Source organism: Hippoglossus stenolepis, chromosome 4 (genome assembly GCF_022539355.2).
Source record: "Hippoglossus stenolepis isolate QCI-W04-F060 chromosome 4, HSTE1.2, whole genome shotgun sequence".
Classification (NCBI taxonomy): domain Eukaryota; kingdom Metazoa; phylum Chordata; class Actinopteri; order Pleuronectiformes; family Pleuronectidae; genus Hippoglossus; species Hippoglossus stenolepis.
Genome location: NC_061486.1, coordinates 7821342 through 7846486, shown reverse-complemented (window position 1 = coordinate 7846486; position 25145 = coordinate 7821342). Strand labels below are relative to the sequence as shown.

At 41.7% G+C, this 25145-nt stretch overlaps 1 protein-coding gene across 2 annotated transcripts in view; it reads right to left on the bottom strand.

Moving 5' to 3' along the window:
- Positions 1–25145, bottom strand: part of pitpnm3 (PITPNM family member 3) — a 79994-nt gene that overhangs the window by 45568 nt on the left and 9281 nt on the right. Inside the window, exons 2-3 of one of the 2 annotated variants that reach the window (XM_035155510.2) lie at positions 17790–17885; positions 4378–4488 (exon numbers count right to left, since the gene is read on the bottom strand). In XM_035155510.2, the coding sequence (XP_035011401.1) occupies positions 4378–4488; positions 17790–17885 (207 nt within the window). The remainder of the gene's footprint in view (positions 1–4377; positions 4489–17789; positions 17886–25145) is intronic. The other variant, XM_035155511.2, reaches the window with a different exon arrangement.

The window sequence follows — 25145 nt, the reverse complement described above, 5'->3', positions numbered from 1 at the left end:
TTTTTTTTTAAGATCAGTTACGTAACACAGTTTTTTCAGGTTCGACTACATTATGCAGCATCAGTCAGTGAATGGAGAGGAAAAAAGATGGGGAGGAAAAGAGCGCGGCATAAATTCACCGATAAGAGTTTTTGCATAGCGAGCAGATGGAGAGCCTGAAAGTGGTTAGATCACACAACGTCGCTGAGCAGTGATGAAGAGGAGTACAGTGGAAAATAAAGGGGCGGTCGTGCTGCAGGCAATCTTCTCCATCATTGAGGTTTTCATCACTGTAAATTGTCTGCAATGGATGAGACAGTGTTTACAGTCACCAGCGGCAAGTGGAGCAATGCATGCGGGAAAATGGACCAGGGGTGATAGGATAACGTGATGGGAGGAAAGTGAAGGAGCAGCAGAGAGGCCAGGGGGGTGAGGAGAAGATGAGGAGACCTGAAGAGGGATTGGGGGAATAAGAGCAGAGGGAGCGGGGATATAAACCCGGAGACGCATTTGAGGAACCCAGAAATAGATGGAGATCAAAGGGTGGTGGCAGCCGCAACACGGACTGAGAGGAGACCAGCTCAACCTCCAACGTTTTCCTAATGATCGCATTTTCACATTGGAGATATAGTTTTCGCATGTGGGTGAACCAGCCGCTGTTCGGACCTACACACAACACCACGCTCCACCAACTCCCACCTTTTACTATAATGAGGCGATTATACAACCGGGTAGTGGTAGCTGCCATGGTTATTAGTGACTCATGTTTTTAGCGTAGACAGGTAATCCTTTCAGCGTAACTGCAGCAGTAACTAAGCAGACAATTTGGGCTCATTCGCGGATGCTTGTCACTTCACAGTTTGTGCTAATGCATGAAAGCAACTGGATTTATAAAGCAGCAATAATCTGTATTTTTATATTAGTGGCCACACGTCGCGACAAATCCAGAAAAAGTCCTGCACCTCAGCTCTGCTTTTCTCAATAGTTAGTGGTGACCAAAAACAGAGCTAAAATGTGCAAACTTGACATTTATTGATCAGAAATGTTGCACCATGTTTTTAGAATTGCGAACTCTGTGATAAAAAAAAGTTAGTTATAAGTGATAATAAGTTGGTGGTGTGTTCGGAGTTCGTTGCGCTGCCCCCTGGGGGTCTATAAATCAATGAATGCTGGTGCAAAAGATTTGTGGAAAAACTATATAATGGCGTAACTTCATAAATTACTTTCATTTAATACTTCACTGGACCTCTCTCTCCCTTGTTTTCTGTATTCCTGTACTTCAATAAACACATTCACTGCCTGTGTTGTATCAGCGATGAACTAGAATCACGTTGTTTTTAAAACAGTAGGTTTGAAACATCACAGTGATTCTTATTCTAATCTGTATATTTGCTCTTCCTTCACAAATCAGTGTCTAGATTCCCGTGTGTATAGACATTATTTTGGTGTTGCCCAGTTTAATGAGGCTGAGTTTATATCTTTTAATATTCCTGTGCTCCCACAAGTGTAGGATGTAAACAAACAAAAACAGAGCACTACCTCAGCGGGCGTTTGCACATTTGTATGCAGGTCTATGTCGGGGAGTTTCTATTTTGGGTGCATTCGAGTTAGTTGCTCAAGCATGAGAGACAGAGCGAGAGAGAGGGAGGGAGAGAGAGAGAAGGCTGTTATCAATACTTTCAGAGTCTAAGTAAAATTCTCCTCAGCTGCCTCTGAGGTTGAAAATGTACCGGAAGCACCAAACATGTCTTTTATTTTCATCTCAGAGGGTCATGAATGGGACAAGACTTCATGAAGTTGAATTAAGGGTCTGATAATAGGTTCATGTTGTTGTGTAGTGTGATTGTAATGGAAAGCACCTGCTGTACGAGACACATTGATTACATTACAGGGGTGGGGGGGCATCTAATCTGTGCTGCCCTCTCTATTTCATAAAGAAGATACTCATCATGCTTTCATACATAATAAAAGATGAACGGACTACACACAGGATTGACTTTAAGGTTCTCCTCCTTACATACAAGGCTCTGAATGGACCAAGTTACAGGATTCTCTGGTTAACTATGTTCCCTCTAGAAAATCTGCAGCAAATCTATTAAAGGTTCGCAACATTTTGTTGTATTTCATTTATTTTGACAGGAACTAGTACTACACTAGTACATTACTGTGTAGCACTGAGAAGACTGAATAATACTGGGGAGCAGAGGGGACGTGTGTGTGTGTGTGTAAGATATTCACAGTGCACCCTCCTCTTCAGTTACCAGCACACGACTTGGTACAGCTCCCCTGCAGGGGCGACTTCTTTCATCTCTGCAGGACCAGCCCACGCTCCGACTGAACTGCCGTGATTAAAAGCATCCACTCCACTTTGTCAATCCTCAGAGCTGACCTTCACAACAAGGGCCGCTCCATTTATCAGGAAACAAAAACCAAAAAGAGGCGCCGTGCTATCAGCGCATGGCGGTCGGAGCTGTGAAGTTCAGCCGGTAATGACATTTACACACAGTGATCGACACCAATTGTTTATTGCCGCCAGTTTAAAGCAGCTTTTTTGTCCACTTTGCAGGTTTTTATCCTTAACTGATTAAGAAAGAAAGCTTCATATTCACAACATACAATAACATTTTATATATATGGAGTTTTATTGACGTATGTGCCATGCTTTTACTCTTGCTGCTGTAATAATTGCAAATGTCCCCATTGGGAGACCAATAAAGGTTTATCTTATCTTCTCTTATCTCATCTTGATATAAGAAAAAGCTTCACCTCAAAGATGCGATTCTCCGAATAAATGTTTCCCTCTGAGAACGTTTTTTTCAGTCGATTCATTTATCAGAGTCTCTGGTGTGATTATCCAGCCACTGCAACTGAATTACATATCATCCAGAGATTCAACAGCAAAGTGTTTTCCAGACACAATGACAAAAGCTCAGTTTGCGTCTTCGGGGATCATAATTAACTGTTGCACATCAGTGACTTTAATAGAACAGTTTCAGAGGGTTTGATGGAAGAGAAAACTTCTATCAAGGATGTCAGGAGTAAATGTCTATAGCCTATAATAAATAAAAAATAAAAATATCACTCAAAGGTCATCCAATCTGGCGCTGAGAAAAAAATAATAAAAAACAGCAGTTGCCATATTAAATCTTCAAGCCCTTTAAATGACAGCAACGAGGAAGTGAGGACGAAAAGCCAAACAAAAAATATAAAGAAAAGAAGGGATTTCTGTCCTGTACCTGAATCTGAGCTCAATCCATTTGCAGTCCTGTCAGGTTGTGTTTGAAATTTGATGGTGGACTTAAATGGAAGTGAAAAACAGATTGGAACCTCTCTGCTTTCAAAGAGTGAATTTTATTCAAACCGATGATTTACATGCGCATAAATAAACAGAGGCGCAGAAAAAGCTGAGGACGAACACAGACGCGAACGTGTTTCGAGCTCAGTGCTTCATCCTCGGGCGTCGCAGAGCAAGGAGAAGGAGCAGCGAGTTCGAAACACGCTGGATATCTGCAAGATCTCAGGCAGCCTTGTGTTTATTCATGCTCATATAAAGCATCCGTGACAAAATGTTCACCCTTCAAATCAGACCTGGTCTACAAAGATGGTTCTTTAAATGGACTGTGTTCAAAGTGACAATAAGAATGTGGCCTTTGCATTAATTTAATGAGAATAAAAATAAAGAGATGTTGGCAATGCACGGGTAGAATAAATAAATTGGGTTAATTTCGCATAATAATCATTTCTAATGTGATCAACTTTTTGCAAAAATCGTGCCTCAAAAAAGAAAAAACATTTTTTTTGTTAATTCTGTTTACTTTGTACTGATTTAACAAAATGTTAATGTGCATGTCTATTTTTATATTGCTTTTGATACTCGTACCACTTTCATCTTATCCTAAATTTCCATCTACACTTTCTCGTTACCCCCCAAAGGAGGATGATTAAAGTTTCATTTTGTCTTTTATGCTCCCACAAATAAACTTCCCATGTGTCCTGTGTCTGTTTGTGTCAATGTGCAGCCAAAGAAATGTCTTTGTGCTCCACGGGTCTTCAAACTAGTATAGAATCCATGATTAGTACCAAGTGGCTGGAAACACACCATTGCAGCATCTGGCAGTTTCAGTCTGGAGGGTTCTCACAGGTCTGCATGGAGTCAGCACATATTTGCTTGTGACTTAATACAGCTTTAAATGGAGGCTACAGTCCATTCAGAGCCGACTCATCATTATCATCATTCAGTGGATAAATCCCACTCTCATTCCAGACAATTTGAACCTTCATTATGGATGTGTGAAAAGGTAAAATACACACAATACAATACAGTGTTGTTCACACTTAAGTGTCTGCATCTGAGTGTCATTATAAATGTGTGCGTGTGTGTGTGAGAGTGTGATGTACCACGTGACTGGTCCTCCATGTGTCCCATCGTTTCGATCTGCTCCACCAGGTCATTCGAGTTCCACTGACTCATACCCAGCAGAATGGCGCTCTTCCCCTCCAGAACATCTGCTGACACACACACACACACACACACACACACACACACACACACACACACACACACACACACACACACACACACACACACACACACACACACACACACACACACACACACACACACACACACAAAAGAAGAGTGAGATGGTGCATTAGTCTCCCTCTCTGCATGTCAGTAATGTGGTAGCTTGGTGCTTGAGCTCATAACCGTAACGACCGCCCGTTCGCCCACGCTGCGGATGTTTCGACAGATTTTTCCAGATTTGACTTTTCCTCAGGTGCTTGACTCACATCTGCCTCGTTCTTTTATTTGATCTGTGGCTCCTGTTTGGGGCGGACACCTCCCACCTGAGGCAGCGGGTGCAGTGTGCACACGACTAACACAGTTCTGGTTTGTGCCAGCTGGGCGTGGTCTCCGCTCTGTTTACATCTGTCTGACCAAACAGTACATGCTGATTGTTGCAGCCGGAGTTGACCTCCTGATGCGCGGCAAATAAACAACCCAACAAAATGCCACAGGAGAGCCGACAACACTGCAAACAGCCGAGTCTGGTAAACATGTGTGGTTTCAGGCGGCTTTTCAAACACAATAATTATCGCTCTACTGCTCTTTGCCAAGACTTACAAAGCTGAATTTTAGCCTGAACGATTAATAAAAAGATTATATACGCCCTATAGTCAGCGGTGTAACATGTTTATTGAGCTTTGCAGACATGAATCTGGTTTTACAGGTTTACCATCGTCTGTGAGGAGCTTTATTAGACCTGCAGCCACACTGGCGGCGGTTTGATTATTGGCTGATAGAGATTCAGTGTCTGCATCATGTACTACATTTACAGACCCCCCCGGAGTTCTCTTGTAAACAAACACTGTTATGATGAGCTTCTGTGTTTCACGCAAAAACCCAGTCTGTGTGGAGCCTTCAGACCCGAAGGATCATTTTGAATTTTTGTATTTAACGAAACCTGCAGCATTTATGTCAATGTTCCGATCAGTGGGCAGTCTTCACCGTCTTCTGGTGGCACATTGAGTAATAACCGTAGACGATGCATCTCCTCATCCTCCCACTTTACAGAAATTAAGCCAAGATAACACAGATACAAACGCAGCCATCATGCGCCAATGAGTGTGCGTTTAGCATCGATTAGGGAAGGAGTCACAGTAGCCAGCTCCCGCCGATACTGACCTGACCCACCCGCCTTTCATTCGCCTTATTCTTGAGTATGTTAGCCCAGTTTGGGGGGGGGGGGCAAAAGGCTTCTCTGAGGAGCTGGTGAGGGGAAAACAAACGATGCTGCAGGATTATCTGCATCCCATCCTCTCCTCTCCCATCACTAAGTGGAAGGCATGACGAGGCCCCCCTGCGATCCCTCTCTAACATTTGTTCATCGCCTTTACACAGGTTCCCGCCTGTAGCCTCAGGTCCCTGCTGTTTGCTTCGGAGGCTCAGGGAGAACATAGTTCCCACGAGCAGAACCACGATACATGAACTCTCTTATTCCTCATGATCTCAAACTGTCTTATAGTTGAGTTGGTTATTTTTGGTACTACGATATTAATCTCTGCTATAGTTAATAAAATCATAAAAGTCAGGGCTCAGCTTGAATCTGTGAAGTTAAAAACCATGAAACCGAGCCAAAACTCTTGGTGTCGTCATAGACTCAGACCTTAACTTTAACAGCCACATTCACACAATTACAAAGTCATCTCATTACCACCTTAAGGATTAAGGGACTTTTGCCTCGGAAGGATTTAGAAAACCTTGTCCATGCATTGATCTTCAGCCGTCTTGTGTATTGTGACGGTGTGTTCGCAGGTCTCTCCCAAAAAATCGATCAGAAAGCTGCAGCACACTTAAAATGTTGCTTCTCAAGTCCTCACTAACACCAAGAAAGTGGATCACATCCCTCCTCTTGTGAGAACTATGCACTGGCTCCCTGTCTGTCAAAGAACTGACTTCAAACTCCTGCTGTTGGGTTATAAAGCACAGAATGGTTTAGGGCCAAAACATATTTCTGATCTCCTGCTATGTTCTGAACCACCCAGGCCCCGCAGGTCGTCTGGAACAGGTCTGCTTTCTGTCCCCGGAGTCAAAACTAAACATGGAGAAGCAGCGTTCAGCTTCTATGCTCCACATATGGAACAAGCTCCGGGAGATCTGCAGGTCTGCTGCAACTCTGAGTTCTTTTAAATCAATGCTGAAGACTTTCCTGTTGCCTTTTATCAAATCAAATAATTACTATTTTATAAACGCTTTTATTTCTTTTATTCTGTATTTCACTCTTGTATTGTCTTGTGTTGCTTTTACAATTTTTATATTTCATGTAAAGAACTTTGAATTGCCTTGTTAAAATGTGCAACACGAATAAACTCGCCTTGCCATAATTAGAGCTACGTAAAATGGCAGAGACCATATTTAAGAAAACAAATATTCATTTATTCATTTATTCATTTTCGTGACCTATACTGCAGCCAGCCAACAGGGGGCGATCATAGCACTTTGGCTTCACTTTTGAGGGACCTGTCATGTCCTCCATCTTTATAGACATGGTTACTAGTAGATTAGATTCGAGCGCTGAGCACCAGTGGCTGGCGTATACTTCATTGTCATGGTAACACACAGTTAAGGTTGGGGAATGGTCAAGGATAATAGAAAGTGACTGTGGATTTAAGAAAAGCAGCTTAAGCAGAGACATAGACAGCAAGAAAAAAAGAAAAGAAAAGAAAAGCAAACACCTGTGTGGTCATAGAAAGATAACTGTCGGAGTAAATGACAAGTTCTGTCTTTTTCCTGGAGTCCAGTGAAGAGACAAGCTCAGTGTGGTTCAGCATGACCAACACGGCCGTCTGCCCGTCACAGACTGCCCGTCAGCCAAGACAGTCCGAGACAGGATGAGTCACGCAGGAAGAAGCCCATCTACTGACAGGCGTCTCACACGTCCCTGCCTGGCAGCTCAGAGAGACTCTGCTGGGCCCCGTCCATTTGGATCACACAGCAGACCTCTCTACTGGACACAGTCCGTCTTTAACGATCTGCTATGACTTTCCATCCTCCCTCCCTCGGTGCCCCATCTTCCCTGCAGTCCCCCGGCACTAATCTGACTGTAATGATGCAGGGACATGATACGCACTCTCACGGATTCAAACAAACACAGATGAGCGCAAGGGGGAAATGGAAAGGAGCGAGAGAGAGACACGCAGAGAGGTGCACGGTGGATGTGAACAAAGCGCGGCAGGATGTAAGCAAGCCTGTGGCTGGACAGGACGAGAATGCAAAGCAGGCGTCACAGCAAACCCTGAAAAAGCAGGGTGCAGAGACGCTCGCAGCCAAAACACAAGCTCCTCTGAAAAACACAATGTGGTGGAGCTGGAAAAAAAAACTACCTTCGCTAAAAGAGAGATCCAAAGGAATAAAGGTGCAGCGCAAACAAACAAAATGCACAAACAATCAAGATAGATACTGATTTAACTCCTGCTTTCGGAATATACAGTATGAGCTCAATCTGATTTGGACAACAGGAAAAGAGAGAAATTGAGGTGTGAGATTCGCCCGCAGCGGACAGCCCAGAGGGAGAGCGAGCAGATTTAGAAACATCCTTCAACCTGTCAGCTCACAGTGAATAAGTGTCAGAGAGGAAGAGAGGGGAATAGACGCCGTGATTGTCAAACGATGAGGGAACGGCCTCGGATGACCCCCACCACTCCAATTTGTTTTTGCACTCCTCAGTTCCTCCATCTCATCATCATGCATTAGTTGCTGCGCCGAAATTGCCAAGATCACTACTCCAAGCTTTATTTTAAGCCAATTCAACTTCTACGTGGGTGCACTGTGAGAAATTAGATCAGTTAGAGGATCATCCTGTAAATGGCTTGAATAGGAGGATTCTGTCAGGAAAGCAGGCTGCTGACAAAGGACTGCATTGAACCAGCATGAGTGAATCTTACATGCAGACATATGTTGGCAGACATAAGAAAGACACGTAATGGAAAAAAATGGAAACTTAATTAAACTTGCCATGAAAATCCGTACGGATATTCATGGTCCCCTGATGATGAATCCTTATAACTTCCCCTGACATTTCCTCTTGAATTTTACCATATTCTACTCTGAATAAACACTAAAATACATGTTGCCAGGAGTTTGTATGTTTTAAATGTTAAATAATGTTGTGAATAAATGTAAATCTGACAACCATATAATTAAATGATGTTTTTTGCCTTCATGTCGTATTGTTTAAATTGTTCTGTCTATTTTTCCTGTTCGTTCACCTTCTTATATGTTGGCTTAGTATGAACTATAGTATTTGTACTCACGTGATTCACATCAACATGTAATTTCCTTTATTCTGTATTTGTGTCCTTGAGCTTGATCATATGGGAAAACCTGATGTTATTCTGTAACACTTTGTATTCGGTTCTTTTTGTATTGTTTGCTTCTATAAACCACAGCTTTTTGGGTAATTCTGTTTACTTTGTACTGATTTAATAAAATGTTAATGTGCATCTCTATTTTTATACATCTTTTGATACTTGTAAGACTTTCATCTTATCCTAAATTTCCATCTATATTTTCCTGTTACTCCCCAAAGGAGGATGATTAAAGTTTCATTTTGTCTTTTATGCTCCATCTAATGAACTTCCCATGTATTCTGTGTCTGTTTGTGTCGATGTGCAGCAGATTACACGAAGCAGGTGTTGAGCAGCCGGAGTTTCATTCATTTCAAAGACTGTGGCAGCTGATTTCACTGATCAACTAACACACCTCTAACAAAAGAGAAAGAAGTGAATCAGTGAAATCACCTGCTGCAGGGACTAGTTTGACATGAACACCTGGGTTTTTCAATCATATATTAAAATCCACTGTTAGCAAGAGGTTTTTCTTTGCCGTCTCCAAACACAAAAATGTAAAACTTTCCAAATAGTTTATTTTCTTTCCCTATAAAATGTAACATACTGTAAAACTGTTCCTGTTTCACGTCAGGAGATCTGAACGTCGGACTTTACCACCAGGATGTGAAAGCAGCTCATTTTTTACAGGTTAAAAAACAACACCTGTCTAAAGATCTATCACATCTGGATCTATAATTACTTCAACTATTCTTCTGTCCAAGTTTTACACAACAGTTCATCCACAACTTTTTGAGAGAACTTGTTGAATATTTACAACAGGAAACACAAACTCCTTCCACCTTCAGTAGCAGAAACAGACAGTTTTGGCAAAATGCATATTTGCCTTTATGGCAAAAGGTAGGAGATTATTATTTGTTCCTACAATGTGTAGAGGAAAGGTTTAGGTTATCTCTGCATCAACACAGGAAAAAGTTTCATCTGGTTCCAGGTGACACCATGAGATCGCCATGCAACCAGCTCCAGGTCACTGCACTCAGCCAAGAAATAGTCTCACATATGAAAGCACATTCATTTTACCCTTTTATTTTATTTTTTTTATATCAAGGTCCATTTATTATTCCCTAGGAAATTGGTGAAAATGTCAAAAAAACAGTCAAGCGCACCGGCGTGAAAACATAACCTCCTGGCAGCCCTATTATAACTAGATTTCCTACTTGTTTACAAACTCAGTTGACCTCCACTGGCAATTTATTAAAACTGTGGCAGCAGCAAAACACCTCATTCTTCCTTTCAGGCTCAATCTGTCAATTCAACCCAATTATTTAAAACTCATGTCATCAACTAACACATCAGGATGAACACACAAAGTGACAATCGTGTTGACATTCGCTCGAGCAGCCGCAAGGCATGTTCAGATGTGATCAACTTGAGTAGCTTTATTGCATTATGAGGTAAACAAAAAGTGTGTGTGTGTGTGTGTGTGGTGTGAGATACAGCCGTATGCTATGAGGTCGAGAGAGATCATTTTTCATTTATATTACGACAGGCAAGTGGAGATCCAGTGGAATTCATCTGATGCTGCAGAGGGTGTGAAAAGAGGAAGAGAAAGAAACCCTGCGTGAACCCCTGCTGCTGCTGCTGAAAGAGCTGAAGCCCTGAAACACACTGAGAAATCCATTAAATAAAGGATATAAGTTTATGAGATCATGCATCATTGAAGATTTTTGCTCAGGGAGCCTGACTGACTCAGAGAAACAATTGAACACAAGAGTTTATTCTGTTATTAGCATTACATTTCTCTCTTCACATATAAACACACAAAGCTGAAGACATCAAAATATTATCTTAACATCTTACAAATTAGAAAAATCGTTATCCTGAACCTGAGCAAAGTGTTTGATCTTGTTAAAGAAATATCTCATATCTTCAATCCCTCCGAGCTATTTTTTCTTTACAAAAAAAAATACATATTCCAGTTTGCCCAGAATATTTGATAAAAGGTTATTTTGTGCTTTAAAAATATCAAAGAAAATAAATGCACGAAACTCTTCACAGTGAGTAAAGGCTCGTCCCCTGTTGACTTTGTCAAAGTAAAGCTTAAGACTCTCCATCCAGCTTCTTCAGTGAGCACAAAGCTGAAACACGGAAAAATTTAATTTTACGTTCGACAAGAGCTTTGGATTTTGCTTTTTAACTCGAGCTTCAAATATCATCTTATCCCCGTTCCTTCAGTTTCTGGATCTGTGTCCCAGATAAACCGGAGCTTTACCTGCCACTGGTGAAAGGAGCATTTTAAACTTGACAGTGGAGGTGATCGGGTCCTCACTTCCATCTTTCTGCGTATCTGCATGTTGGCCTGAGACTCTCAGCTCTGACAGCAGTCTGTGGAACACTTCATTTCGTCGTCACAGCTCGAGGGGACAGTGACGATGTGATGACCTGTGTGTGTGTGTGTGTGTGTGTGTGTGTGTGTGTGTGTGTGTGTGTGTGTGTGTGTGTGTGTGTGTGTGTGTGTGTGTGTGTGTGTGTGTGTGTGTGTGTGTGTGTGTGTGTGTGTGTGTGCATGAGGCTCAGCTAGGGGCAGCTGTGCGGACGAGCTGAGAGCTGCTGCTGAGAGAAGACAGCACCAAACCATCCAGCATGCAACAGCTGTGCAGCCTCCGCACCATGTCACACAAACTCTCTCTGACACACAACAACACGGACTGACAGAAAACGAACCAGCTCTCGTATGAACCAACACACATCTGCTTTCCATGTTTTACAATCAGAGTCACACTCATGAACGTAACAATAATAATAATAATAATAATAATAATAATAGCTACAACTATAGTATCTTTCTTTGTAAAGCACTTTTCAATACAAGTAACAAACAGCTTTACAACAGACAGGATGAAACTCACAATCAGAATAAATATTAAATAAAGAAATTATAATAAAGATACAGTTTATGTCTGTTTCTTATTTAAATCACTGGTTCAAATTGCATTAATTTAAGGAAACCGTCAGTTGCCTACATTCAGTTATTTTATCAGCTCTAGTTTAGAAAAATGTCAAATGATTTCACTTTGTAGCTGACTATGATTGAGCAGACGAAAGTAGTTCGGTAAATTTGCATATTCTTAGATACAGCCATGGGATTTGGTATTTAGATGCAAACCATGAAAAATCGATGCCTGAAATCAGAAAGATCTGAACTGAAGTCTCTGTCCCACGGACTCTTGGCATTTTCCCTAACGAGGCTCCGTCAGACCTGCGCTGAACCCAATTTCCCGTCTGTCATTTCTGCTCCGGGTTTCTCCAGGAAGGGAAACAGATGAGCAGGCAGGTAACGGACATGGACAGTCAGGACACAACACCTCTGGGGCCATGAAATAACTTCTTGGTGCTTTAGATTAGAACCACTGTCCTGCTGCCTTCTGCTAAGATTAGAAGTTTGAAGGGTTCATAACAAGTGTGATTGTGAACATAAATAAGAAACAGCTCTGTCTGGTAGATTTTAGTGCTTCCTATAGGTTAATCTTTATGGATGAAACTGCATTTTCAATAGGTTTCATGCCAAGTCCAACTTGGTTTGGAGTCAGTGGTTAAATAACAATGAAGCTAATGTATAAGTATAAGAAAAACTGTCCTGTTTATCTTGGACAATAATACATTTTAGCATTTGTTTGGAGTCAGTGGGTCACATGACATAGAAGCTTTTAAAAACAAAGCCGTTATCTCGGTTTTAAAGTGAAAAGTGAAAACTCTGTGATACAAAGTGAAACTAATTCGAAAATTGTTTAATTGTTTAACTTGAGATCTGATCGGCTGCAGGAGATGTCAAACATGAGCGACCTGCAGGTGTGGACACTTCTTGTGGACGTGCATTGTTCTTAAACAACATCGTCTTTGACCAACACGCAGCCGCTGCACGCCGCCACTGAACACGTGCACTGACCTGTCGTACAAAATGACGTCAAAAGCATCTGAATTCAGACATTTCTAAACATTCAGATTAAAATGCTGAATTAACTGTGAGCAGCCGGAGCCCCTAGAGGTGCATCATCTTGTTTTTAAGAGGCTCCTGACAAGATATTACATTTATCATACTTAGAAAATAATCTATACAGAAACTGTGTATATGAGCAAGACATTTTTAAATAATGGTCACACTCACACACACACACACACACACACACACACACACACACACACACACACACACACACACACACACACACACACACACACACACACACACACACACACACACACACACACACACACACACACACACACACACACACACACACACACACACGTCTTTTTAGCAGAAAACTGAGCACATTCCTGACAGTCTTCATGCATTTTCATGGGTTTCTGGGTCCACTGGGCTACACAGAGTGAATGAAGGCATTCATCATAACCACATAAATAAAACCGCCCCAAGCTTATTGTTATGGTTTGACTTGTAGGCTTATAAAATGACAAACTCCCCGTAAATCACTCTTCACTCCCCGTTTCCCTTCCGCTTTTCTATAAACGGCTGAAATTACATTTAGCTAAAGATAATATAATACAAAAAAACATATACGGTGAGCCTGGTGCAAATGAAAACGAACACACGGCTTATATGCATCTAAGACTGAGAGTCGTGCAGTTAGCGAGCGACGACTGCGGGCCGTATATTTTAACAACCTTTTATGACCTTGCTCTGTTTTCCCTTTTAAGGGAGGCTTCCTTCACACTGAGCATGTGTTTATGTTCGGAATAACTTGCTCTGTTTCTGCAGGACACGTCTCCACTTCCCCCCCTGAGCTCAGACAACAAAGTCACGCACCAACCTCAAGGAAAAGACAACCTTCGAAAATATCTGCCTGTTTTGGGATTTATGTTTTTTTGTATATAAATATATTTGCTTTGTTGTATTTCACATTTTACTGTCGCTTCATTTTAAGAAGCTTCTTAAACCATGAACTGGATATATCAACATGGCAAATGAAGCCAAATAGTCTTGATGCCACTGTCATATCTGTCTGTTAAATACATACACATCTACTATATTACGCTATTTTATTGTATCTCAGAAACAAATGCTGTAAGAAGAACTTTTTGGTATTTATGAATCGTCTGTCAGTGCAGATCAAATTGTCTCCCCAGCCGTAAACAGCCTGGAGGCCAGAGGTTTCCCACCTCAGTCAGATGAGGAGCTGCAGGCGACAGGCTGCAACTCCAGATTCTCAGTGAGGTATAACCATCTCTGCACCGTGCCCTGCTGTTGGCACACTCATGCCTTATGCAGCATGAAATCGAATCACAGAATAATGGGAAAATAATCCTTTCCAAGCTTTTCTTCATCCAGAATTCTGCGACCCATTGTACTCAACCACATTTGCTGTTACAACCGGTAACTAAAAGTACAGCCACATCAGCAGAAGATACATTTTCACGATCAACACTTTAAATGGAGAGTAAGCTGAATATGAATATGAATGAACATGAAGCTACAGCCAGCAGCCTGTTCCCCTGGTTTAGAGGAAAGACCGGAAACAGGAGCAGACAGCGACAGCTTGGCTCTGCACAAAGGTTAAAAACACACCTCGCAGCACCTTTAGCACTCACTAATTAACATGTCACACCAAACCCAAAGTGTAAAACACAAAGTGTTGTGTTTGTGGTTTTAGGGAGTTATTATTACATGACTGGGCACATCCTGATGTCTCCGTTGATCGCCTGCCACAATGCAACTATGTCGTTTTTAATGATTAAATTAATCTATTCAATTATACACAATGTGTTCATTTGTGAGTTTCAGACACGGTGGTTTTGGGATCTTTGTGTTTGCCTGTCGAACAATAACATCAACAAACATCAATATCATTTCTTTGCTTTCTGCACGGCTGAGGAGTCTCTCCCTGTGTCGTTCCTTTAAACAGGCTATTTAAATGTGCTATTTACTGAAAAGCGATAAGGGACATCTCGGTCTCTCCTCTTCACACACAGGGACGATATTTCACTGCACAAGGTCGCTTCACATGCAACACATGTACATGTTATCTGGTGCCTCAGTGATTTCTCCAAGCAGATAGGCGCCTTGACTCTGGTCTCATAAAAATGCATTTCCAGCCAGGCACAGCTCTTCTCCATGACACCTGTGATAAGGATCGATAGTTCTTGGTTTGCTTGACTCCGTGTGCAGCGAATGTGACTTCTCGAGAAAAGAACCGAATATGCCATGGAAGGGAAATTAAGAGAGCGAAGCAAATGACGGATCGGGCGCAAGAGGAGAGAAGGAGAAATTAGTTGAGGAAAAGTGAGAGTGACCGAAAAATCCATGAAAACTTCCAAAAAAACAAAACGTGTGACTTTGTACCACTGTAATTTAATCCAAGGACAAAAGTGGAAATGGAGCAGAGCGTTCTCCAGACGTCTGCTCTGTTCCACACTGAGCCTCATCTTCACCATCTATTTGTATTGCAGGCAGGGTTTCCCCCGTGTTGGGGGTGTTACGTGCTGTGGAGGCTGGAGACCATTGTGCAGAATGAAAATATGCTTTCTCTCATCATGTCAGAGTAACGTCAGTCTTATATCTATAGAAAACTCGACGCAGGAAGTTGACAGCACACTCAGACAGCAGCAAGAAGACAAGAGAAATAAATGTGCTAAGTGATGAAGTGAAAACCACGTCCGCTTTGTGAGTGATCACACTGCGCCCCGTAGAGAGATGACACTGTTAAAACAAAGCTAACACTGAATGGATTAGAAGAGTCATTTTCTCGCCCTCCCATCATCATCTAAAAAATCCAACAGCGTTTGGCCGCTCACCAATTTTGTCTGTTATGTCTGGGCGTCAGTCGATAGGTCACTCTCCCTGCGCACGCCGGTCAGCTGACTGAGTTACTGTCGCGAGTCGATTCCTCTTTCACTCCCGTCCCTCTCAGATAATCGACTGCTCCGACATTCTTCACACTTCAGTCTCTCTGAGCTCATCATCTGCGACAGGCAGATAATTCTCGGCTGTTTGACAGATTTTCTCTCCGCTTCATTTCCGCGGTAAAAGATGTTAAGAGCTCTCTTCGCCGGTCATGAATGTATTTCCCTGTGTGGCAGCAGAACACGTGACGGCAGCATTCAGAGAAGTCCTGAAGGTTGAACTGGACATTGTAAGGCTGATTAACCCTGAAAGACTGTTCATTCTGGTAAGTCTGTAGTAAAGCTGGTAAAAATATCATATGTAATGGACGAATCTTCCATTCCTTAAATATAAGACAACTGACAGAATATTTGTGCCAATATGGGATCCTTTCTCTTTAGAGAGGCAGTTTTATTTGTTCCTTTGGTTCAGGTGTTGTGCACTTAGTTTTATAATGGCAGGAGACATCCTGATTATGTGAAGAAAAGTTGGACACCAGAAACTGACAACACACCCCTGGCTATTGGCTGACTTTATGTAAAAACACATTATGATAATACTAACTGATTAGTATCTCTTTAGTCAGTCTCTAGGGGGATGTGCACTTGGAGTGAATAATTGGTGGAATAAGTATTACTCCTCTTCGCCTACAGGCTCACAGTCGAATATGTTCTCAAGTGTGTGTATTTCAGGTCAGTCGGACATCTGGGATGAATTTGCAAGAATCTTCAGCGGTGCACTGAGATCAGTTTAAAACACTTGATGGGGATGAAAGTTAATTCATAATCCATTAGTGTCCCGGTCAGACTCTGAACTCAGGATTCACAGTTTAGTCATGGACACATGTGCACATCATACAACACCGACCCTGCACCAGGATACACAGTAACGTTGTCAGTGTAATTGGAAGAGAATTCCTCTGGGTCTTGTGATTTGTTCATTGGTCGTTCTACGGTTCTACAGTAGCACAGTCACTTCTCACCACAGGAAGTGAACAACTCGTAACCTTAGGTTTCACATGACCTGAACTTTAAACAGTTTTTTGGAACAAGGTTCTTCCACTTTTACTGGAGCAAAACATCCAGTTGAATTTGTCAGAAAAATAAACTGCCACTAAATTTATTCAAAGTAAAAATGCAAAAATATTCCTCAGTTTAAGCTTCTTTTGCTGCTTTTCTTTGTAGAATGCACATCTTTGAGTTTTGCAGAGATTTAAAGACACTGTAAAAGGCTTATTTCAACATTTTCAACACTAATGTACATTTACAAACAAGGATGTCTCAGATAAAAACCTCTAAAAAGATAAAAGTGGACAAAATCCATCATTGTTGTAGTATTTGGTGGATGAGTGAATACATAAGCAGTTGCTGGGCAGACAATACTGTTATTGATATATATGAGATATTTGTTTTTACACCAAACACAACCTTAAATGTTAAGAACCTCACAAGGTTCTCACTTTATAAAAGCTGAAACAAGCTGATGAATCTTTTAGTCATTTGACAATAACATGTTAATTACTTTGATGGTCAATTAAAGTTAAAAAAGCAATTACTTGAAATAAAAATGTCAGCTCCTATTTATATTTGTATTTGCCTAAACAGTGCACATCGTGACTGTCTTTTTATTCAAATAAAACAAAAACAAATTAAATTGATTATTCCTGGTTGTGTGTTGAATCCAAATTTCTGCCAAATGCTGAGAATTTTGTTTACAGCCCCTGAATCCAGCTCCCCCTCACCTCCTCTCTAATAAGGACATGGACGTCTAAGTTTGTCCATCAAGAGTTCTCCATGTTTTTCTCTATTGGTTATTCTCGTCGATATTCAATAGAAGTCCCAGTGAGAGGTTGCTGTTGTGTTTATTCAAGTCAGCCGGACCACTTACACTCTGCACAATCCTGGCACTACCTGAAACTTGTATTTGGAAACATCTGCTGAGCTGTGCTGATATTTAGTCCAAGAAACTTAGAAATAAAAGCAGAATATCTGGCGAAATGTGTGCAAATAAGTTTGAAAAGGGTGAAAACAGGATAAAAAGGGAAATCAAATGTGATACTAACCTCTGGCATCAAAGAATTCCTCATCAGAGCTGTCGACGGATTCTTGTGCGATATTCTGCAGACACCAGTGAGGGGCGCTGTGCTTTCGAGATGAACCTACGAGTCGGAAAAATAAAAACACAGAAAATCAGCTTTTTACTGACAGGACAGAAGAGGACACATCAAATATAAAAACTGTACATTTGTGTTGCTTTCTTTTTGCCTTCTCAGCTCTAAACATTGAGTAAAAAGCAAAGCGTGAATGACCCAGGGGGTAGTTGGCCTTTTGAGAGACACAGCGGGAGAAAAGACCCAAATGGACTTTCCTTTGAGCAGTGTCACAGCACACAAGTGTCTCAGCGAGGAAGCCTGTCGGTGCCTTCGTGACCTTCTGATACAGGAGGAGGGATGAAAAAGGATGGAGAGCACTTTCCATTTGTTGACAACAGTCACTTTTAAGTACCGGGGCCTGAATCCACTGCAAATAACAGACCGAGTACGATTTCTTAAAAATCACAGAGGAAGACAGAAGCTGTAACAGTCGGGGTGAAACCGACAAGATGATCCTGCAGCGGAGGTTATTAATAAAGTCAAAATATTAATACTACTATATTTTTTTTATTTTAACACATTTTTCAAGTGCAAGTCCACTGGGCTGTGTCAGGGTTGAAATGTATTATCATTCAGTGTGTTTCCATGAGTTGGAACAGTGACTTCAAGAAGCTTCCTCTGGTCGTGTAGCTGTAATGAACCTCATGTTCCTCCGCTGGCCCCGGGGTCAAATCTTCAAGCTTCATTTTCCCACAGCCTGGCTCCACTGCATCTTCTCTCTCACACAGTCGAGACCTAACGTGGCCATGAGCAATGACAATTCATCACATGAACGAAACGCGAGAGGCAGGCATATGGTAGAAAATTGCTATATTTCACCTTCTCTCATAGAAATCATGGGAAATAGGACATATTTAATAAACTGTCCCAAATGGCACGATTCAGTTCCACTAAATGTTCCTGCTGGCAAGTGATAGTATGCATACTGAAACATACATCTGAATTCATACTGCAGGGAGTCTGTTTGCTTTTTACATACTATGCATGTAATTATTAACTGGGGCTGGTGGAGACGTGTCCCTCTTGGGATTTTGAGCAGTTTCCACCCATCACTTTACGCCACTCAACTCCGACTCAGCTCCTGAGCTCCTCTCGCCCCCCCGTGAATTTCAAAACGGGCTCATTCTCGCTGAGAAACTTGTCCCTCGAGGCTTTGCATGAAATATGTGCGTCGTCGTCTCTACCCAACGATGTTACGACCAGCAATCGCTTTCAGAAAATGTCAATTTTCAGTGTGGCGGTACTCTAATGACACTGGAAGTGCTTTGTATTATATGCTCCGCACGGCAGCTATTTAACTAGTTACTCATTCCCTCTCCACTTCTGGAATTCTCACACATACACCATCATGAGAATAGAGCCTGTCTCGTTCGACTCATGCTCCCTTCTCTCTCCAAACAACACCCAAGGTCAGGTTATAGATAAAGAGCCAACTAGCAGTACATTGTAGTGTCTACGCTCATGGACTTTCATATCTAATTCAGACGTGCCAGACAGAGAGGCAACAACTCCAACTCCAGGCGTATGACACCAGTGGCAAGACGTAAGGACACAATGTGATTTGGGTATTCATTCTTTAGGCTTAACTGACCAATAGGATGCAAACATCTACATGTAACATAGAGAGTGACAGCCTTTCGTGGATGTGCTGTTGGAATGGGTGACGCAAAGCGAGGGAGACATATTGGGGATGACGTGTGAGACAGACTCTTCCGACTTGTGGGTGACAACTGCTCATGTTACTCTACATAAGGATTGTCTGTATTCCAGGTAGTCCAGCTATTCTGGAACATCCCCTAACGAAGCGAGAGCAGAGGCCGACATTTTCCTACACAAGCTGGAAGCAGGTGACCAATCACGACAGAGTGAGCCAGCTGGCCAATCAGAGCAGAGTGGGCTTTAAGGATAGGGGGCCCTTAAAGTGACAGGAGCCAAAATCAAGTGTTTCAGACAGAGGCTGAAATGAGGAGCTGCAGCAATGCAAAGTAAACCTTTTCAACTAGTAACGCAAATCAAAATTAGTAACCTGAATACGGGTATAAAATGTTTTCTTTAAGTCACACTTTTGTCAACACATTTGCTGGTTTGCAAGACTGCATAACTAGCTGGCTGCCAAAAGATGAACTATACTGCAGAGATGCGCAATGTGGATGAATGACTCATCTTTCTGACAAGGGGAATCAAGACTCCCTGGACATAAATAAACATGCCTCCCACATTAGGGATAAGCTGGAGCTCTCTCCTCAACCTTTGACTCAGGAGCAACTCTGCCCCTCCTCGAGACAGAACCTTTAACCCCCGTCATCTCGGCCTGTGCTGGAGGATGAGCGAGGAGGCTCAGGCCTGGATTAGCTCAGTTCTTTGTGTGAGCGTTTATTGCGAGTCACTGCCAGCCAGAGCAGCATTTTTCTTCCACCTTACGCAGTCACACATATGCCATAATCAAGTGCTAATTTGTGTCGACTAAACTGCAACTAGAGGAGCTCAACGTACACATACAAGATAATTTGGCTAAATTAAGCAATTCTTTGCTCAAAGGAAAATGAGCAATTACTGCATAAAATATCAAGATGATTACTAATTTTGAGAAAACACTTCCACCACCTCCTTTAACCTAAGAACTATGTGTCACTATTTTTGTTACAAAAGGCTCTCATTGTGTTTAGGAAACATAAGATATGCTGGAACCCCACATGGGCTCTGAGGGAACACTGGGTTGATAGTGTGCAAGGTAGGCCGACATGTTAAAGCTCTCAACCAACACAAACTGTCAGGCCTGGAACAGCCTGGAACAGACAACACAAGCCTGAAGGGCTGCGTGCTTGCGAATTTTGGCCCACTGATATCTGGCCTGTCACCTTCCTCGTAGGTTGCTCTGCGACTGTCTGAGTATTTGGGAGAGCCGTGCTGAGGAGGCATGTGGACGGGAGGAGGCGTTCCTGCGTGCCACAGTGTTACAAGCTAGTGCCGAGACAGAACACACACACACACACACTCCAGGAGCGCGAGGAGGAGCTGATGGGCAGCACAGCACGAGCAGAGGAAAGGAACTACTTTGAAAAATAAAAACACTCTCGATCCAGCCAGCTGCCACCCCGAAACAACTTTCAAAAAGCTCCCCCTCCATCGGGAGATTTGATTTTCTTTGGAGTGCACTCGATGCACCGTCACACTCTCCTCATGTGGCCCTCCAAGTGATCTTCAAGTACAGGTTTCATTTGATTGATCCAATGCTGGCAGATACCCATGCACAATGCATTCTGTGGATGTCACTGCATTCTATTTACTCCTGGAGCTGTACATGCACTTTGAATGTCTTATAAGGTTTAGGAAAGGAAGGAACTGCTGATGTGGCTGAAGCCTCATACCAGTGCACCTATTACAGAGATTGCTACAGCTCCCTGAAGGGCATTTACATTACACAATATCCCCATATAGATACGGAGGGAATGCTTGAAACGACTACAGATTATGATCAAAGAATCAGAAGGACTGCAAATCTGAGCAGCTCATCCTGCTCATACCTGGAAAATGGTGCTGACTTCACGTTGTTTCTTTCAGCCGGCAATTTAATTCAGGTCCCTGAGAACCACAGGGATCTTTTTGAGAACAAGACTTATGAACGTACACCCACGATTTCACTAAACAGCATAATGGAAGTCAATATGGCTGTAACTGGATTGCAGTCTCAAGTATATCAGGCGTGATTGGTTTAGCAATGTACATGGTGAAAAATAATTAATCGCATCGCTTACAAAATGAAAGCGAACGAGGGACGTGAAGCGTACATAATTTGTATGCTGTGTCAATATGTGTTTTAAAATACTAATGTCAATTACGTCAATCGTGTTAAAGACCCCCTCTCGTGAAACGTGTGGTTAAACCTTGTTAACGTGCACGTTTGTTGTTTTTTTACACAACATCATGGACAAGATATTCAGTCAACATGGTGGCTGAGTATTTCCACTTTGCAGTCTCAGCATCTCTCCGGTGCCGGTGATCTTGATGCACAATTTCTTTCAACGCTCAACCAACCGCTCAAGCAGCCGGGTGGCAGCCAGGGCACGAGGTATTTCATATTTGCACATTAGAATATTCATGCAGCCAGGATTCTTTCATTGAGGAAGTAAACATAGCTGTGCTTCCAGTTTCTATACAGACTTTTTATTTGCTTTTTATGTGGAAGAACCCTCTTAGAAATATAAATCAAAGAAAAGTATTTTACTTTAAAAATGTGTCTGCAGGGGAACTTTGATGGAGGATATCTACTATCATGCCCTAAGACTTTACATCCATGCTCGCAGCTGTGTTTCAAACCAAGACCAAACATTATAAATGGTATATTATAGAGCCTATGTTATGTTCTCATACATGGGATGGATGGCAGAGATAAGAATTATTTTTTTATTTCATCTTTTATGTTTATCCAACTAAAACATTTTGACATTTTGTTCTAGTTTCATTCACTGGTTCAGTGGTGAGTTTGAAAAGAGGGTGTCTAGTCAGGTGTAAAAAAAAAAAATACAATATCCCTCAAATTGACTTTAATTAATTTCTTTGCTGCACTCAGGGTAAACATATTGATTCAGTTTTCACACAGTTGGTATAATTACACTCCAAAGCAGATTTAATGGCTCTTTCACAGTAAAGTCAGCCTTTCCAGTCCCAATTTCGTTCTAATTTTAAAAAATCGGTTTCTAGTCACGTAATAAATCACAGAAATGCTTTGCAATGAATTAACACACTAATACATGTTTAACAAGAAAAATAGCGAATATGGTCAATGGACAATCGGCATTTTATAAATTAGGTGTCAGGATGTTTAAATGTGTTCAAATATATCCACCTCTCAAAGCTACCAAAAAATAGCAATTGGTGATTGGTCACTTACTCTATTGCACTTGCTTTCATAATTATAATCAAAGCACACAAAATCAAATTCAGGTTATTCTGAAATTGAATGTGCAACTTATGGAAACTAAAAAAGCAGCGAGGGAGAGACGGGGGGAGGCCCAGAACTTCACTGGGATCGGTTCAAAGAAAATCTGTTCGTCATCTAAAGAGCTTCCCTTCAGAGAAAGACAGAAGGATGCCTGTGATTCACCTCATCCTTCTTTCATCTTTCTTTCCCATCATCTGCTTCCCCAGTGTTCACGCAGAGTTCTGCAGCCGCTTAAAGCAGTGTGCTGACAGCATCTATTACTGCAGCAGCACCACTGCCATCACAGGGTTTACCCGCTCGCTCACCTGCACACACACACACACACACACACACACACACAGGTATGATTCTCCAGCTGCAGTGATACACGTGTGGGGAGGTAGTGCTCCAATGTTGACCAAGGTTTGACCTTTAATGTAGGGTTGAATGGATGGCTCAGTCTTCTGGATTGTTTTTACTACATACTGCAGTTCATCACTTCAAGTTTATCACTTCAAAGCTGTTCTATTCAATATTTCCACCCACATCAAAGGCACCTTTAAGTTTACTTTACGCAACTTATCTCAACAGCAGACAGACAGAGTTTGAGATTTACTGGTGAACACGATGGAGCTTTTAGCAACTGAGGAGCCAGATATTTCCCCTTCAGGAGTTGGTGGAGGCCAAAACGGAGCTAATAGAAGAGTGAATGTTGGACTTACGCTCATCAGACGGCCAGAGACATGAATCCCAACGAATGCTATTGCTGCTCAGTCTCTGCTGAACATTTGTAATGTCATTTGCTAATTGGTAACATTTTTACAATATCGACTTTATGAAAGGATTTTCTGTCCAGTAGATGCAAGTTTTTATATCTGTATATCAACTACCGAAATATGTTCAGAAAGAACTACAGAAAGAACTGTGCATGTAATTTGGTTGTTATTATGGAGAAATATTAGCTGCACATTTGGCTTGATAAGTGCAGGGTTTCATAAACACGACTGAATGGTAGATTTAAAGAAGACAAAGCCACAGACATGTAACTTAAATATTTAAAGGAAATTCACTGTGGTCTAGTATTTAGCCTGTCAGCAGATTAAAACAGGAAGTTACAATTGTAAGCAATCTGTAAAGAAACTAAACACAGAAATGTATTGAGGCCATGTTGTTGTATATTTTATTTCCATTGCTGAATAAGTTGATCGAAGCAAAAGGAGTTTCAAGAATTTATAATAGGTCAAATGAACATGACCGGGATGTAAGTGGGTCAAATCAGATCAATATCAAGCTGTGTTTGCTGCAGATGTGCGTCCGTTTCATGCGTCAAGATGAAAAAGTAATGGTAAGTGTGTCTTTTTTTAACTGCATGATAAGTGAGCACAGAACATCTTTCATTCTGCATGACTCATATTATATGATATTCAAAGTGGGAGAAATCATCCGTCAGTGGCTCACTTTTCCTGAAATAAACCCCATCATTTATTAATCTACATGGTATTTTCCATTGATTCGCAGTGTAATTTGCACACTGGATAAACAGTGGTATAAAGTAAGTCTAGAGGACGGCAGCTGTGGAAGAGGCTGAAATTATGTATTCAGGGTGGCAACTCTGGGAGTTAAGAAGTAAGAAATAGCACGAGTGCAGCTCCTGAAAAATGCATAATTGAAATCATTCATCTTTCTATCTTCCACACATGTGCCCCAACTACTCTGAGATATCATCTAACCTTGGACTGCACAAGTGCCTCTGACTGTAGAGAATGAGATGTAAATGTGTCTCAACCGCTCTTGTCTAAACTGAAGTATTTTACTAAGTAAAAAAAAGGATAAAATAAGGAATAAAAAAAACAGGGAAAAAACTGATTTTTGCAGTTTGTTATTTGACACCAGCTTTTACGCCTCAGGCCAGCGTGAGCTCACAGTCTATCTCATATTTAATAACCACACAGTTCAAATGTTTAACAGCATTTAATCTGCATTTCATTAACTTGTGATTCATTTACACCAATCATCTAGGGGTAGACCCTGCAGCTGCCTTTAATTGCCGTTCAATTCATCAGGCAGGTGGTTTTCACACGAGGACGTCAAGTCTTTTCTTCAAAAATCATACTAATATCTCAGAGTGGCACATATACAGTCAATTTTGTGGATATTAGGGTTGTGTTAACACCTGTATGTGGCCCACTGTTGCCTTTTGGTTCAATCTGACTTCGTCGAGTTATAGAGAAATCTCACATGGACTAAAGTCCCCCTTCATGTTAGTGCGCAGACTCACATGGGAACCTGCAAGTTCTGATTCTAGTGATTGAGAGGGAGTCATACTGCCCTTAACTGAACTTGCA